The sequence below is a fragment of the Pan paniscus genome, chromosome 6 (genome assembly GCF_029289425.2).
Source record: "Pan paniscus chromosome 6, NHGRI_mPanPan1-v2.0_pri, whole genome shotgun sequence".
Lineage (NCBI taxonomy): Eukaryota > Metazoa > Chordata > Mammalia > Primates > Hominidae > Pan > Pan paniscus.
Window position 1 is genome coordinate 83,608,809 of NC_073255.2, and position 13,507 is coordinate 83,622,315.

At 48.0% G+C, this 13,507-nt stretch overlaps 1 protein-coding gene across 2 annotated transcripts; it reads left to right on the forward strand.

Moving 5' to 3' along the window:
* The first annotated feature begins 689 nt into the window (after positions 1-689).
* On the forward strand, positions 690-12,587 carry LOC117978259 (putative speedy protein E21). 2 transcript variants are annotated; one of them, XM_055115078.2, is made up of 8 exons: positions 690-3,388; positions 4,324-4,542; positions 5,852-6,079; positions 7,109-7,167; positions 8,391-8,476; positions 10,515-10,833; positions 10,956-11,060; positions 11,914-12,587. In XM_055115078.2, the coding sequence occupies exons 1-7, from the start codon at positions 3,229-3,231 to the stop codon at positions 11,013-11,015; spliced, it is 1,131 nt and encodes a 376-aa protein (XP_054971053.1). In that variant the 5' UTR covers positions 690-3,228; the 3' UTR covers positions 11,016-11,060; positions 11,914-12,587. The 2 variants fall into 2 exon arrangements, with proteins under 2 accessions (XP_054971053.1, XP_054971052.1); XM_055115077.2 differs by having other exon boundaries at positions 10,956-12,022.
* The last annotated feature ends 920 nt before the right edge of the window (positions 12,588-13,507 follow it).

Sequence of the window (13,507 nt, forward strand, 5' to 3'; positions counted from 1 at the left end):
ACATTATACCCACTCTCAAATAGTTCAGAATATATATATATATATAAATATATATATACACATACGTATATAGGCATATAAATGATTAATGTGGGAAAATGTTAAGAATGAAGTATCTGAACAAAAGGAAGTATCTGGGATTTCTTTGTAAAATCCTTGCAATTTTTCTGAAAATCTGAAATGATTTCAAAATAAAATGCTAAATAGAAAATAATGCTATCAAATATATATGTATATATTTGCTATTAAAAACATATATTATATGTATATATTTCCTATCATATATATCAAATGTATTTCAAAACGACTCAGAAACCAACTTAAAGGGATTCTGTCTGGCCAAAGATGGAACCACTTAATTTTCAAAAAGAATCACAACTTCTATGTACTGAAATATTTACTATCTGTTTAAACCCATGAGCTCATGATGGTAACAAAACAAAATACCCTCCTGCTTAAAAGCCTACTCAATATTTTAGAAACTGTCTTTCCTGCATGAATTACATAAACAAATAGACAATAGAAATTTATCTTTAGAAAAGTATTCTAGGCCAGCCGTGGTGGCTCATGCCTATAATCCCAACACTGGGAGGTTAAAGAAGAGGATCACTTGAGCCCAGTTCAAGACCAGCCTGGGCAACATAGAGAAACCTGTCTCTACTAAAAATTTAAAAATCCACTGGGCATTGTGGCATATGACTATACTCCCAGCTACTTGGGAGGCTGAAGTGGGAGGATCACTTGAGCACAGGAGTTTGAGGCTGCAGTGAGCCATAAACGTGCCAGCCTGGGTGACAGAGTGAGACTCTGTCTCCAGAAAAAGAAAAGAAAAGTATTTTAGCCTTTTTTTTTTTTTTTTTTTTTGGGGATGGTGTCTCGCTCTGTCACCCAGGCTGGACTGCAGTGATGCAATCTCGGCTCACTGCAACCTCCGCCTTCCAGGTTCAAGCGATTCTCCTGCCTCAGCCTCCCAAGTAGCTGGGATTACAGATGTACACCCCCACGCCCAGCTCATTTTTTCTGTATTTTTAGTAGAGACGGATTTAAACATGTTGGACAGGCTGGTCTCGAACTTCTGACCTCTGGTGATCTGTCTGCCTCTGCTTCTTAAAGTGGTAGGATTACAGGCATGAGCCACCGCACCTGGTTTGCCAATTTTTTGACAATGTATCAATAACATTTACGATGGGCACGGCCTCACTGTAGTGTGTCTAGACAAGGTGGCCGGAAGAGAGAGAAATATGCAAACCAGGCTTGAAGATGAGTTAAATCAGAGCTTTTCATTCCACAAAAGAGAAATTTTAATGGGGTCAGAACATTGATCTTCTAATATTTGAAAGCCTGTTAACTAGGAGAGAGAGAGCAAACTATTTTGTTGTAGGAGGACCCACCCAGCTCTGACGGTTTAAAGCGTCATGAATGCGAATTTGAACTCCAGAAAAGCAGAGCTTCCTAACAATGGGACTTCCACAGCAATGGGATCTGCTTCCTCTTTCAGTTTGTGCCTTTTCTATGAGCGCGAGACTCCTAGGAAAACAGCAGCCCATTAGGAAAACGTGTGGGAACTCACTCGCGGGTTCTTTATTTTTTTTGAGATGGAGTTTTGCTCTTGTTGCCCAGGCTGGAGCACAATGGTGCAATCTTGGCTCCCTGCAACCTGCGCACTATGAGTTCAAGTGATTCTCCAGCGCCCTCTCCTGAGTAGCTGCGATTACAGGCATCCAACACCATGCCTGGCTAATTTTTTGTATTTTTAGTAGAGATGGGGTTTCACCATGTTGTCCAGGCTGGTCTCAAACTCCTGACCTCAAGTGATCCACCCACTTTGGCCTCCCAAAGTGCTGGGATTACAGGCGTGAGCCACTGAGCCCAGCCGGGAACCCACAGGTTTTTTGGATGGTCTCTGAATGTCATGTAACTCTTTTATTTTTTATTAAAAAAATTTTTTTTGACACAATATCTTGCTGTGTTGCCCAGACTGGAGTGCAGGGGCAAGATCATGGCTCACTGCAGCTTCTAACTCCTGGGCTCAAGTGATCTTCCTGTCACATGAGTCTCCCAAGTAGTTGGAACACAGGTGCCAGCCACCACACCTGGCTAATTTGGTTTGGTTTGGTTTTTTTAGAGATGGGCTCTTGCTATGTTGCCTATACTGGTCTTGAACTGCTGGCCTCAGGCAATCTTCCTCCCTTGGCCACCCAAAGTGCTGGGATTACAAGCATGAGCCACTGTGCACAGCTGAAATTTTTGACTTAGTCTTTTTGTACATGTGATATTTTATTCATAGAATCCATAAATGGAAGGGAAATTTCTGAGTTCAGAGCAATACATATGATACAAAACTTGATATACAGACTAGAGTTTCTTAGCCGAACTGGAGGGTCTGGCTTAGGTAATCCATGGATTCCCTGAAATTGGGGACACCATTGGAAATATGTGTGAGCTCAGGGGCAGTTTCCTATGATTTTTAGGCCTCAAAATGTCTCTTGGACTCAAAATTGCCTTAGGGCAGAGGACGTGTGTACCCCCAGTACAGAATCTCGGACAGTGAATGTGAGTAAACATTCGGCAGAAAAGCTCTGCCAAACTGAGTGCTCTGATGTGACTTTTTCATCAAGTCAGTATTCCTGGGATCTCTTGTACATGATAATCTCACTCTTGTACATGATAATCTCACTCTTGTACATGATAATCTCACTCTTGTACATGATAATCTCACTCTTGTACATGATAATCTCACTCTTATAAGGTTTCATCGTTTCTGCTTACCCTAGTTTTCTTTCCCACTCTGTTCCCTCTCCCACCAGACTGGACTCTGAAATGGGCATGTACAGAGACGAAGAGACCCCAACATGCTTCAGGCTTTGAGTGGAGAGGACAAAGCCTCTGCTGGGACAGGGAACAGAGGGATGTGGAGTCCCTGAAGATGCTTTTGGACAATGGTCTGAGGTTGGGACAGTGGCAGGAGATACCATTCACCCAGGATCTCCAGGACAAGAGATCAGAATGGCAGTTACAAGTGTTTTTTTTCAAACTGGTTGCCAGGTTGGCATGAGCCATGACATCAGAGATTCCGACCTTCCTGATTGGAGGGACCGGACTCCGTGGTGCCTGGAGATCAGTTGGACAACAGTATCTTCTCAGAGCTGTTCTCCACTCCTGACTTCTCCTAGGCTTGAGAATTGATAACATACTCTTCTGGATCCGAGCAGTGTCCAGAAGAAGGCCATGGACAGAACGGAGACTAGGTTCCGTAAGAGGGGACAGATTACGGCAAAGATCATGACCAGCCATCAACCGCACCCCCAGAATGAGCAGAGTCCCCAGCAGAGCACCTCGGGGTACCCCCTCCAGGAGGTGGTGGATGATGAAGCGTTGGGACCATCAGGTGAGGGGACTGGTGGAAGAAGAGGTGGGATAGGATTGACTAAGACGAAGGAAGGGGGCCGGGTGCGGTGGCTCATGCCTGTAACCCCAGCACTTTGGGAGGCCAAGGTGGGTGGATCACCTGAGGTCAGGAGTTGAAGGCCAGCCTGGCCAATATGGTGAAACCTCATCTCTACTAAAAGTATAAAAATTAGCCAAGTGGTAGTGGTGCACACCTGTAATCCCAGCTACTCAGGAGGCTGAGACAGGAGAATCACTTGAGACTGGGAGGAAGAGGTTGCAGTGAGCTGAGATCACACTACTGCACTCCAGAAAAAAGAAAAGAAGGGTCAGCGGTCAGGAAGGAGAACCTGAGGAGGCTGTGTGGGAAGAATGGAGAAATTCAGGCTGGGTGCGGTGGCTCACACCTGTAATCCCAGAACTTTGGGAGGCCAAGGCAGGCGGATCACTTGAGGCCAGGAGTTTGAGACCAGCCTGGCCAACATGGTGAAACCCTGTCTCTACTAAAAGTACAAAATTGAGCTGGGCATTATGGCAGGCACCTGTAATCCCAGCTACCTGAGAGGCTGAGGCAGAAGAATAAATGGAATCCAGGAGATGGATGTTGCGGTGAGCTGAGATTGCACCACTACACGCCAGCCTGGGTGACAAAGCAAGATTCTGTGTCAAAACAAAACAAAACAAAAAAGGAGGGACTCAGAGAGCCAGGGACCAGGGAAGGACATGAAGCAGTGTTCGGAGGACAGAGAGAGAGAAGAATGGGGAGGGGAAGGAGCGGCACATGGGGTTGAGCAGAGGAGAAACTCAGAAAGATGGCTTAGAGAAGAAAGCAGTCTGCAAGTCTGGGGAGGATGGAGAGTGGTTTGGGGTTTTGGGTCGGGGTCTAAGGTGATCAGATGCAGAAGCATTACACGGTGGCCTGGTTTCTTTACTCAGACCCTGGGGTAGATCCCAGCCCCCCATGTAGGTCCCTTGGCTGGAAAAGGAAGAGGGAGTGGTCAGATGAATCTGCGGAGGAGCCGGAGAAGGAGCTCGCCCCTGAGCCTGAGGAGACCTGGGTAGTGGAGACGATGTGTGGGCTCACGATGAAGCTGAAGCAACAGCAAGTGTCACCCTTCCTCCCTGAGCACCACAAGGACTTCAACAGTCAGCTTGGTAGGAGGACACCCCAGAGAGCACCTCCAATCCTGTTCTTTCTAAAAAGAGGAAACTTCCAATAACCACACTTTTCCAATGGGAAAGATACGCCCCCAGTGGGTGAGCTCTCCACGCAGGAGGACTCAGAAGTGATCACTCATGAGGGACACTTAGGAGACAATAGAGGACTAGGCTAGACTTGATAAAGTTTGGCGCTTGGGATGAGAAAGCTTGGTTTCGGGCCAGGTGCAGTGGCTCACGCCTGAGATCCTAGCACGTTGGGAGGCTGAGGCAAGAGGATTGCTTGAACTCAGGACTTTGAGGCTGCAGTGAGCTATGACTGCACCACTGCACTCCAGCCTGGGTGACAGAGCAAAACCCTGTGTCAAAAGAAAAACGAAGGCCGCGTGTGGTAGCTCATGCCTGTAATCCCACTACTTTGGGAGGCTGAGATGGGTGGATCACTTGAGGTCAGTTGTTCGAGACCAAGCAGACCAATATAGCGAAACCTCATTTATACTAACAATACAAAAATTAGCCAGGCATGCCTGTTATCCCAGCTACTCAGGAGGCTGAGACAGGATAATCGCTTGAACCCAGGTGGAAGAGGTTGCTTTGAGCCAAGTTAGCGCCACTGCATTCCATTCTGGGTGAGAGAGTAAGACGCTGTCTCAAAAAAAAAAAAAAAAAGAAGGAAGGAAGGGCCCAGAAGTCAGGAAGGAGCATGTGAGGAGGGTGTGTGGGAAGAATGGAGGTACTGAGGCAGGGTGCAGTGGCTCACACCTGTAATCCCAGCACTTTGGGAGGCCAGGCAGGCAGATCACTTGAGGCCAGGAGCTGGAGACCAGCCTGGCCAACATGGTGAAACCCTGTCTCTTCTAGAAGCACAAAAATGAGCTGGGCGTTCTGGTGGGCACCTGTAATCCCAGCTACTTGGGAGGCTTAGGCAGGAGAATCACTGGAACCCAGGAGGCAGAGATTGCAGTGAGCCAAGATCGCACCACTACACTCCAGCCTAGGCCACAAAGGAAGACTGTTTCTCAACAACAACAACAACAACAACAACAACAACAAAAAAGGGACTCAGAGAGCCAGGGACCAGGGAAGGATATGAGGAAGTGTTCTGAGGACAGAGAAACGGGAGAATGGGGAGGAGAAGGAGCGGCACATGGAGCTCAGCAGAGGAGACAGACAGAAGGAAAGATGGCTTGGAGAAGCCAGCAGTCTGCGAGGCTGGGGAGGATGGAGAGTGGTTTGGGGTTTTGGGTCGGGCTCTAGTGTGATCAACTGCAGAAGCATTACACCGTGGCCTGGTTTCTTTACTCAGCCCCTGGGGTAGATCCCAGCCCCCCGCATAGGTCCTTTTGCTGGAAAAGGAAGATGGAGTGGTGGGACGAATCTGAGGAGTCGGAGGAGGAGCTACGGAAGGTGCTCGCCCCTGAGCCTGAGGAGATCTGGGTGGCGGAGATGCTGTGTGGCCTCAAGATGAAGCTGAAGCGACGGCGAGTGTCGCTCGTGCTCCCTGAGCACCACGAGGCCTTCAACAGGCTGCTTGGTAGGAAGACACCCCAGAGAGCACCTCCAATCCTGTTCTTTCCAAAAACAGGAAACTTCCAATAACCACACTTTTCCAATGGGAAAAATATGCCCCGGTGGGTGAGCTCTCCATGTGGGAGGAATGTGAAGTGATCACTCATGAGGGACACTTAGGAGATGATAAAGGATTAGGTCAACTTGATAAAGGTCAGCGCTTGGGATAAGAAAGCTTGGTTTCGGGCCAGGCGCGGTGGCTCCTGCCTGAGATCCCAGCACGTTGGGAGGCTGAGGCAAGATGATTGCTTGAACTCAGGACTTTGAGGCTGCAGTGAGCTATGACTACAACACTGCACTCCAGCCTGGGTGACAGAGCAAAACCCTGTCTCAAAAGAAAAACCAAGGCTGGGCACAGTAGCTCATACATGTAATCCCAGCTACTCGGGAGGCTGAGACAGGAGAATCGCTTAAACCCGGGAGGCAGAGGTTGCAGCGAGCCAAGATCAGGCCACTGCATTCCAGCCTGGCCCACAGAGCAAGACTCTGTCTCAAAATAAATTAATACATAAATAAAAATAAAAATCCAAGAAAAACAAAATCAATAAACAAAGAAAGTGGTTTCAGCTGTGCCCTCTGAAATTTAATGTCTCTTACTGACTTTTCTAAACCTAAGTGTCTCCATCCATAGTGGGGGATACCAAGGCCATGGTCACACCCTGATGTGACTGTCTCATGAGGAAATGATGGGAATTCCTTTATGATTCTGCAGTGGTCCCTCCGTGTCTGCTGGAGGGGGTCCTGGCTGATTCCCAGCTCTACATCCTGTAGATTCTCACACCCAGGGCCTCCTTCGGCCTCTTCTCAGGGGAGTCTCAGAGCAGGAGCCTCTCTCCCTTGCCCAGTGAAAGTCATTCTCCCCTCTCCCATCCACCTCACCCGCGGCCACAATCCTGAGACTTCCCCCCGGGAGGCACACTTCTCCTCGCTGCCCTGCTGCTCCCACGGAAACCCTGTCCTGCTTCTCACACTGACATCTGCTCTCTAATCACAGAGGATCCTGTCATTAAAAGATTCCTGGCCTGGGACAAAGATCTGAGGGTGTCGGACAAGGTAAGGTTGTTCTCCATGTAACTGTTCCTGTTCCAACGCATGGCTGGGGGACGGCGCAGCTTCCAAACCCACAGTTCTCCCTCCACCACCTCCCACCAGATGCTCCTACAGTCTTTTTTTTTTTTTTTTTTTTTTTGTGAGACAGAGTCTTGCTCTGTTGCCCAGGCTGGAGGGCAGTGTCTCGATCTTGACTCACTGCGCCGATGCCTCCCGGGTTCAAGCGATTCTCCTGCCTCAGCCTCCAAGCAGCTGGGATTACAGACATGAACCACCACGCCTGGCTAATTTTTGTGTTTTTAGTAGAAACGGGGTTTTGCCATGTTGGCCAGGTTGGTCCTGAACACCTGACCTCAGGCGATCCACCCGCCTTGGCCTCCCAAAGTGCTGAGATTATAGACGTCAGCCACTGTGCCCGACCAGCTCCCACAGTCTTGAGTCTTGGCACCCACAAATTTTTTTTTTGTGAGACAGAGTCTAGCTCTGCTCCCCAGGATGGAGTGCAGTGGCATGATCATAGCTCATTGCAGCCTCTAATTCCTGGGCTCAAGCAATCTTCTTTCCTCAGCCTCCTGAGGAGCTCGGAGTAGGCACATGCCACCATGCTCAACTAATTTTTGAAATGTTTGTAGAAACAGGGTCTCACTATGTTGCCCAGGTTGTTCTCCAACTGTTGGGCTCACATGATCCTCCTGTCTCCACCTCTCAAAGTACTGGGATCACAGGCTTGAGCCGCCACTCCCGGCTATTCTTGGTCTTTTTATGACTTGTCAGCATCTCCCTCAGGATTCTGCTGGTCTCTTGCAGAGTGAATGAGTGGCCCCTGCCTCTCCTATGGGTCCTTTGGGATCTGAGCTCTGGGCCACAGTCTGGCCACAGCCCTGAAGCTCCTGGCCCCTCTACTCTCAGCTCTTTGGGACAGTTCTCTGCCTGGCACACAAATGACCCTCCTGACACCAGCCGACCTAGACACACCCCCTCCAAAGATACCATCGGAGCCCACCATCCTGGGAGCATCACCCAAAACCCTTCCTCTGGCTTCTTGGGTTTGCATCCGACCTTCGAATACCCCTCCATCCCGCAATTTCCAAATGAGTACAGTCACCCCAACACTGAGGTCCCTTCTCTGATGGGCAGCCCCTCCCCAGACCCTCATTCCCCCTCTCCACAATCTTCCTCTTCCAAGATGTGACCTCCCCCTCTCTGTGTTCCTTTCTCTCCATCAGTATCTCCTGGCTATGGTCATAGCGTATTTCAGCCGGGCCGGCTTCCCCTCCTGGCTATACCAACGCATTCATTTCTTCCTGGCTCTGTGAGTGATTTGCTGCCTCCTATCCGTCAATATCCAATGCCCTGGGACAGCGGGGGAAGTGGGATTCCAGCCTTTCATTTATTCTTTCACCTATTTGTCCTCTTTACTCTGTGTGCAAAAAAGAGAGGATTATACTATCATAGACTGTTGTTTCTAAACAGAAACTCAGGCTGGGCACAGTGGCATATGCCTGTAATCCCAGCGCTTTGGGAGGCCGAGGCAGGCGGATCACCTGAGGTCAGCAGTTCGAGACCAGCCTGGCCAACATGGCCAAACCCCGTCTCTACTAAAAATAGAAAAATTAGCTGGGCATGGTGGAGTGCATCTGTAATCCCAGCTACTCGGGAGGCTGAGGCAAGAGAACCCTTTGAACCCAGGAGGTGGAGGTTGCAGTAAGCTAAGGTCGAGCCACTGCACTCCAGCCTGGGTGACAGAGTGAGACTTTTTCTCAAAAAAAAAAAAGCCAAAAAAACAAACTCCAATGCCAGTGTACAAATAAAAGAATAAAACAAAAGGAACCATAAACCGCTCCTAAGGGGAAAAGAAAAAGAGTGGAGGAGCGGACATGCCGCTTCCTCCCGCAAGCAGACGTTTCTGGTTCTTCTCTCTCTCTCCTTCCCACATCAACCACAAACGCCATCGACCTCCTCTGGGTTCCCATGACAGAGGCCACAGTTCAGGTCCCCCTCGCATCACTCGAATCCACTGTCAAATGCTCCCCGCTGGGGTCTCCTGGAGTCTCTCCCCAAGCCAGGGGGCTTCCTAGTGCAGACTGAACATCTTTCCAAAGCACGACAACCTCACTGCCCACCTGAACAACTTCCTTAGCTGATGCCTTTCTCTATCGAGGCCAGGGTCCACAGTGTCAATTCTACCCTCTCTACAATCTCTACAAGCACACTGGCTCGCCATCTTGGTATTTCCTGGCTCGGCTTCACTGCTCCTTCCAAATGCCCTCCACTCGACTTTGTGTTTGTGTTTTCTGTCTGGGTGTCCCGCACACATGTGGCTCTGAAGGGAAGGACCCATTCCTTGAAGTCAGTTCACCCTACAGCCTCTGTGATGCCTTCCCTCATCTTCCAACTTCTGCATGCCCGTAGCTCTCTAGTTACATCCTGGACACTGGGATTAGGTCATCTGCCTTGATTACTCCCAGTCCCATTAGACTAGATGCCTGTAGAAGGCAGGGTCCTGGCAAAATATCAATGTATTCAATTTCTTTTATTTTTTTGAGACAGACTTGCCCTGTCCCCCAAGCTGGAGTGCAGTGGTGAGATCATAGCTCACCGCAGCCTCCATATCCTGGGCTCAAGCGATCCTCCCACCTCAGCTTCTTTATTAGCTCCGACTACAGGGCTGTGCCACCACACCTGGACAGTTTGTTTGTTTGTTTGTTTGTTTCTTGAGACAGAGTCTTGCTTTGCCTCTCAGGCTGGAATGGAGTGGCCCAATCTCAACTCACTGCAACCTCCGCCTCCTGGGTTCACACAATTCTTATGCTTCAGCCTCCTGAGTAGCTAGGCCTAACGGGTGTGCCACCGCACCAGGCTGATTTTTGTATTTTTAGTAGAGATGGGGTTTCTCCGTGTTGACCAGGCTGGTCTCCAACTCCTGGTCTCAAGCGATCCACCTGCTTCAGCCTTCTAAAGTGCTGGGATTACAGGCATGAGCCACCGCGTCTGGCATATTTCTTCTATTTTTAATAGAGACGAGGGTCTTGCTATGTTGCCCAGGCCCGTCTCAAACTCCTGGCCTCAAGTGATCCTCCTGCTTTGGCCTCCCAATGTGCTGGGATTCCAGGCATAAGCCACCACTCTCAGCCACCAGTTGGGTTTTTGTCTCCATCCTGAAGGAGTGGGAGACGCCCTTGATCGGTCTCTGTCCAGCAGAGCCCTCCTGAGGAAGGCATGGCTCTCTGCAGGGTGGGTGCCAGTCCTGAGCTAGGGACGGTCCCTTACCTTCCTCTCTGGGAAGCTGACCTCAGCCGGAGGCCTCTCCTGGTGGTGCCCCTGAGCAGCAACCTGATTTCTGTCCTCAGCTACCTGGCCAATGACATGGAGGAGGACGATGAGGACTCCAAAGAAAACATCTTCCACTTCCTGTATGGGAAGACCCGCTCTCGCATACCCTTGCTCCGTAAGCGTTGGTTCCAGTTAGGCCGTTCCATGAACCCGAGGGCCAGGAAGAACCGCTCTCGCATACCCTTGCTCCGTAAGCGTCGGTTCCAGTTACGCCGTTGCATGAACCCGAGGGCCAGGAAGAACCGCTCTCAGATAGTCCTGTTCCAGAAACGTCGGTTCCACTTCTTCTGTTCCATGAGCGGCAGGGCTTGGGTTTCCCCGGAGGAGTTGGAGGAGGTGAGTGGGGCCTGGGGAGGTGGAGGAGGTGGGGAGGAATTGGGTGGGCTGGAGGCTGGATGAGGGGAGAGAGGGGTAACCTGGCGAGTCCCCGTCTTCTCAAAGGGCGTTTGTTTTTCCAGATCCAGGCTTATGACCCAGAGCACTGGGTGTGGGCGCGAGATCGCGCTCGCCTTGCCTAGAGCTCCAGGGACCGTGGAGGCCTGAGGTCATCGGCCTGAGAGAAGGTACATCTGCATCCTCCGGGGTAAAGGCAGAATATTGGGGTCTATTTCGGACATCCGAAGAACCCAATTGCTTGATCCGGCTTCAAGCCTGGGCAACGTGGCGAGATCCCCTCTCCACAAAAATACAAAAATTAGCCAGGCGATGTGGGACGCATCTCTACTCCCAACTACTCAGGAGGCTGAGGCGGGAGGATCGCTGGAGCCTGGAAGGTCGGGGCCACACGGAGCCCTGATCCTGCCACTGCACTCCAGTCTGGGCGACAGAGTGAGACCCTGCCTCAAAAATAATCATAAATACTGAGTTTGGGGAGGTTCATTATGATTGACGCACTTGAGTTACCGATTTGGGTCGAGGGTTCAGTGAAGCTTTGGTTTACCTCTTGTGCAGCTAACCACATTGAGCACAGAGCATGAGACTTCATCATGAGGAGGTAGGATTAAGGATTAGGCTTCTGGACTCGTGGTTCGTGATGTTGTCACATTACAAACACATCTAGCATGGTTACAAGTCTGGATCTTAAGTGACACAAAAGGCCCCAGCTGTGATGAAGTCCAAAGCCACATTCTCTGAGGGTGCCCTACTCCCTGGGCAGACCCACCCAAAGTCCTTGCTATGAAGCAGATCACTGGGGCTGACCTTGGGTGTATTAAGTGAGTTTTGGAGTCGTGGTCACCAAAGTGTGAGTTTCACAGTTGAACACGATGGTTCAGAAGCAGGGTATAGAATGAAAGGCAGCAGATAAAATTGCATTTCTCAATTGCTCTGAACTCTAGACTTGACATGAGACGTGAATAACCTTCCTGTCTAGAGAGCTGCCTCCTTGAAGTGTGACATTGTCTCTCTCACTTCCAGAACACCGGACCCAGGGGAGATGTGGATTTTCAGCAGGAACTTTATTCCAATGCTAATGGCAGACACCAGGAAGGAGGAGAGGAACCATTTGTGCACATCATCTAGAAGAACCTGGACCATTCTTGATGGAGCTGAATACAGTGATCACGTTGTCCTCCTAGGAGCAGGGGTGGGGGGAGGGGGGTGGGGTCCTTCTAGGAGTCCTTGGAGAAAAGTAAGAAACCAGGAGTGTTTCCAGTTCCACCCTTTCCTGCGGTACCACCACCCTTTTTATATTGCTGAATTCCAACCTCCCTGGGGCGGAACCTGGAGGTCCTCTTTCTTACGGACTTGATTGCCACAGTCCAGGAGCATTTGAAGGCACAATGCAGGGGCTCAGATTGGCACAGAATTCTTTTGTGAAATATCAGTGCCACAGATTGTAACAGATAGCTTCATGCACACTCTGCATTTTATTGGTTTGTTTGGGAAATGTTGGCCATTGAATTATTCATAGATTTATTTCAAATAGTTTGGAAATTGTTGTACTTTTGAAAACATGCTGTTCCTGTAGTTTTTTGATGAGAGTTATAGTTGTTATATATACATAAAGATAATTTTCTTTTCATTTTTAAGAGACGATTCTTTTTATCCTAAATATTTTATTATCTTTAAATTTGTTTCTGTATTATTATATGTGCTCCTGAAGTGAGCACTCTTTTTATCTAGGATACTTCCATAATAATCTCTTCTATTTATAGCTATTGGTAGTTCCCCACCAGAAAAAAACATAATTCTGGTGATAGAAATTTTTATTTGCTGTTTAGGTTTGTGACTGAATTGTGAGAATTCAGTTGTGATTTTTAACATGTCTCAGATATATATACTAACACGTCTAATATATACTATCTATTTTATTGGTTTATTTTGAAAAACATGGATATAGAATTATTTAAATATTATTTTATTTATTGAAATATTTATTAAATATATTTATTTATTTAAATATTATTACTTTCAATATTATTTTAAATATTTTGGAAATACTGGTATTTTTGAATAGATGCTGTTTCTATAAAGCTGTGTGATGGGTGTTATACCTGTTGTATACACATACATATAATTTTGTTTTCCTTTTTAAGAGAGGATTCTTTTCATCCTAAATCTTTTACCTTTCAATCTTTGTATCTATTATTACACGTGCTGCTGAAGGGAGCATGGTTTTTATCTATGATACTTAGTTAACATATATATTACATTTATAGCTATGTGGTAGTTCCCCTAAATTCTTGTAAAAATAAATTTTTATTTGATATTTCATATATGTTTGAAATGTGAGAATTCAGATGTAATTTTTTATCTTGTTTTGGCATGTTTGTATGTTAAAGAGGATGTGTGTTCTAAAGGAGGACACGAGCTGTGTGTTTTCAAGAGAACAATAGAGTGCGTCTCTTGGGGAAACATAATAAAAATGAACTTTTCTCACCTTCACAGCAATTGTGATCATATTGGTCTGGATTGATTATTTGCTGCCCAGTGATATTTTTCCTTAATGGGGTTGTGGTTATTTGAACATATTTATTAGCTCTGGAAGATAATCCTGTGCTGTTTTTTA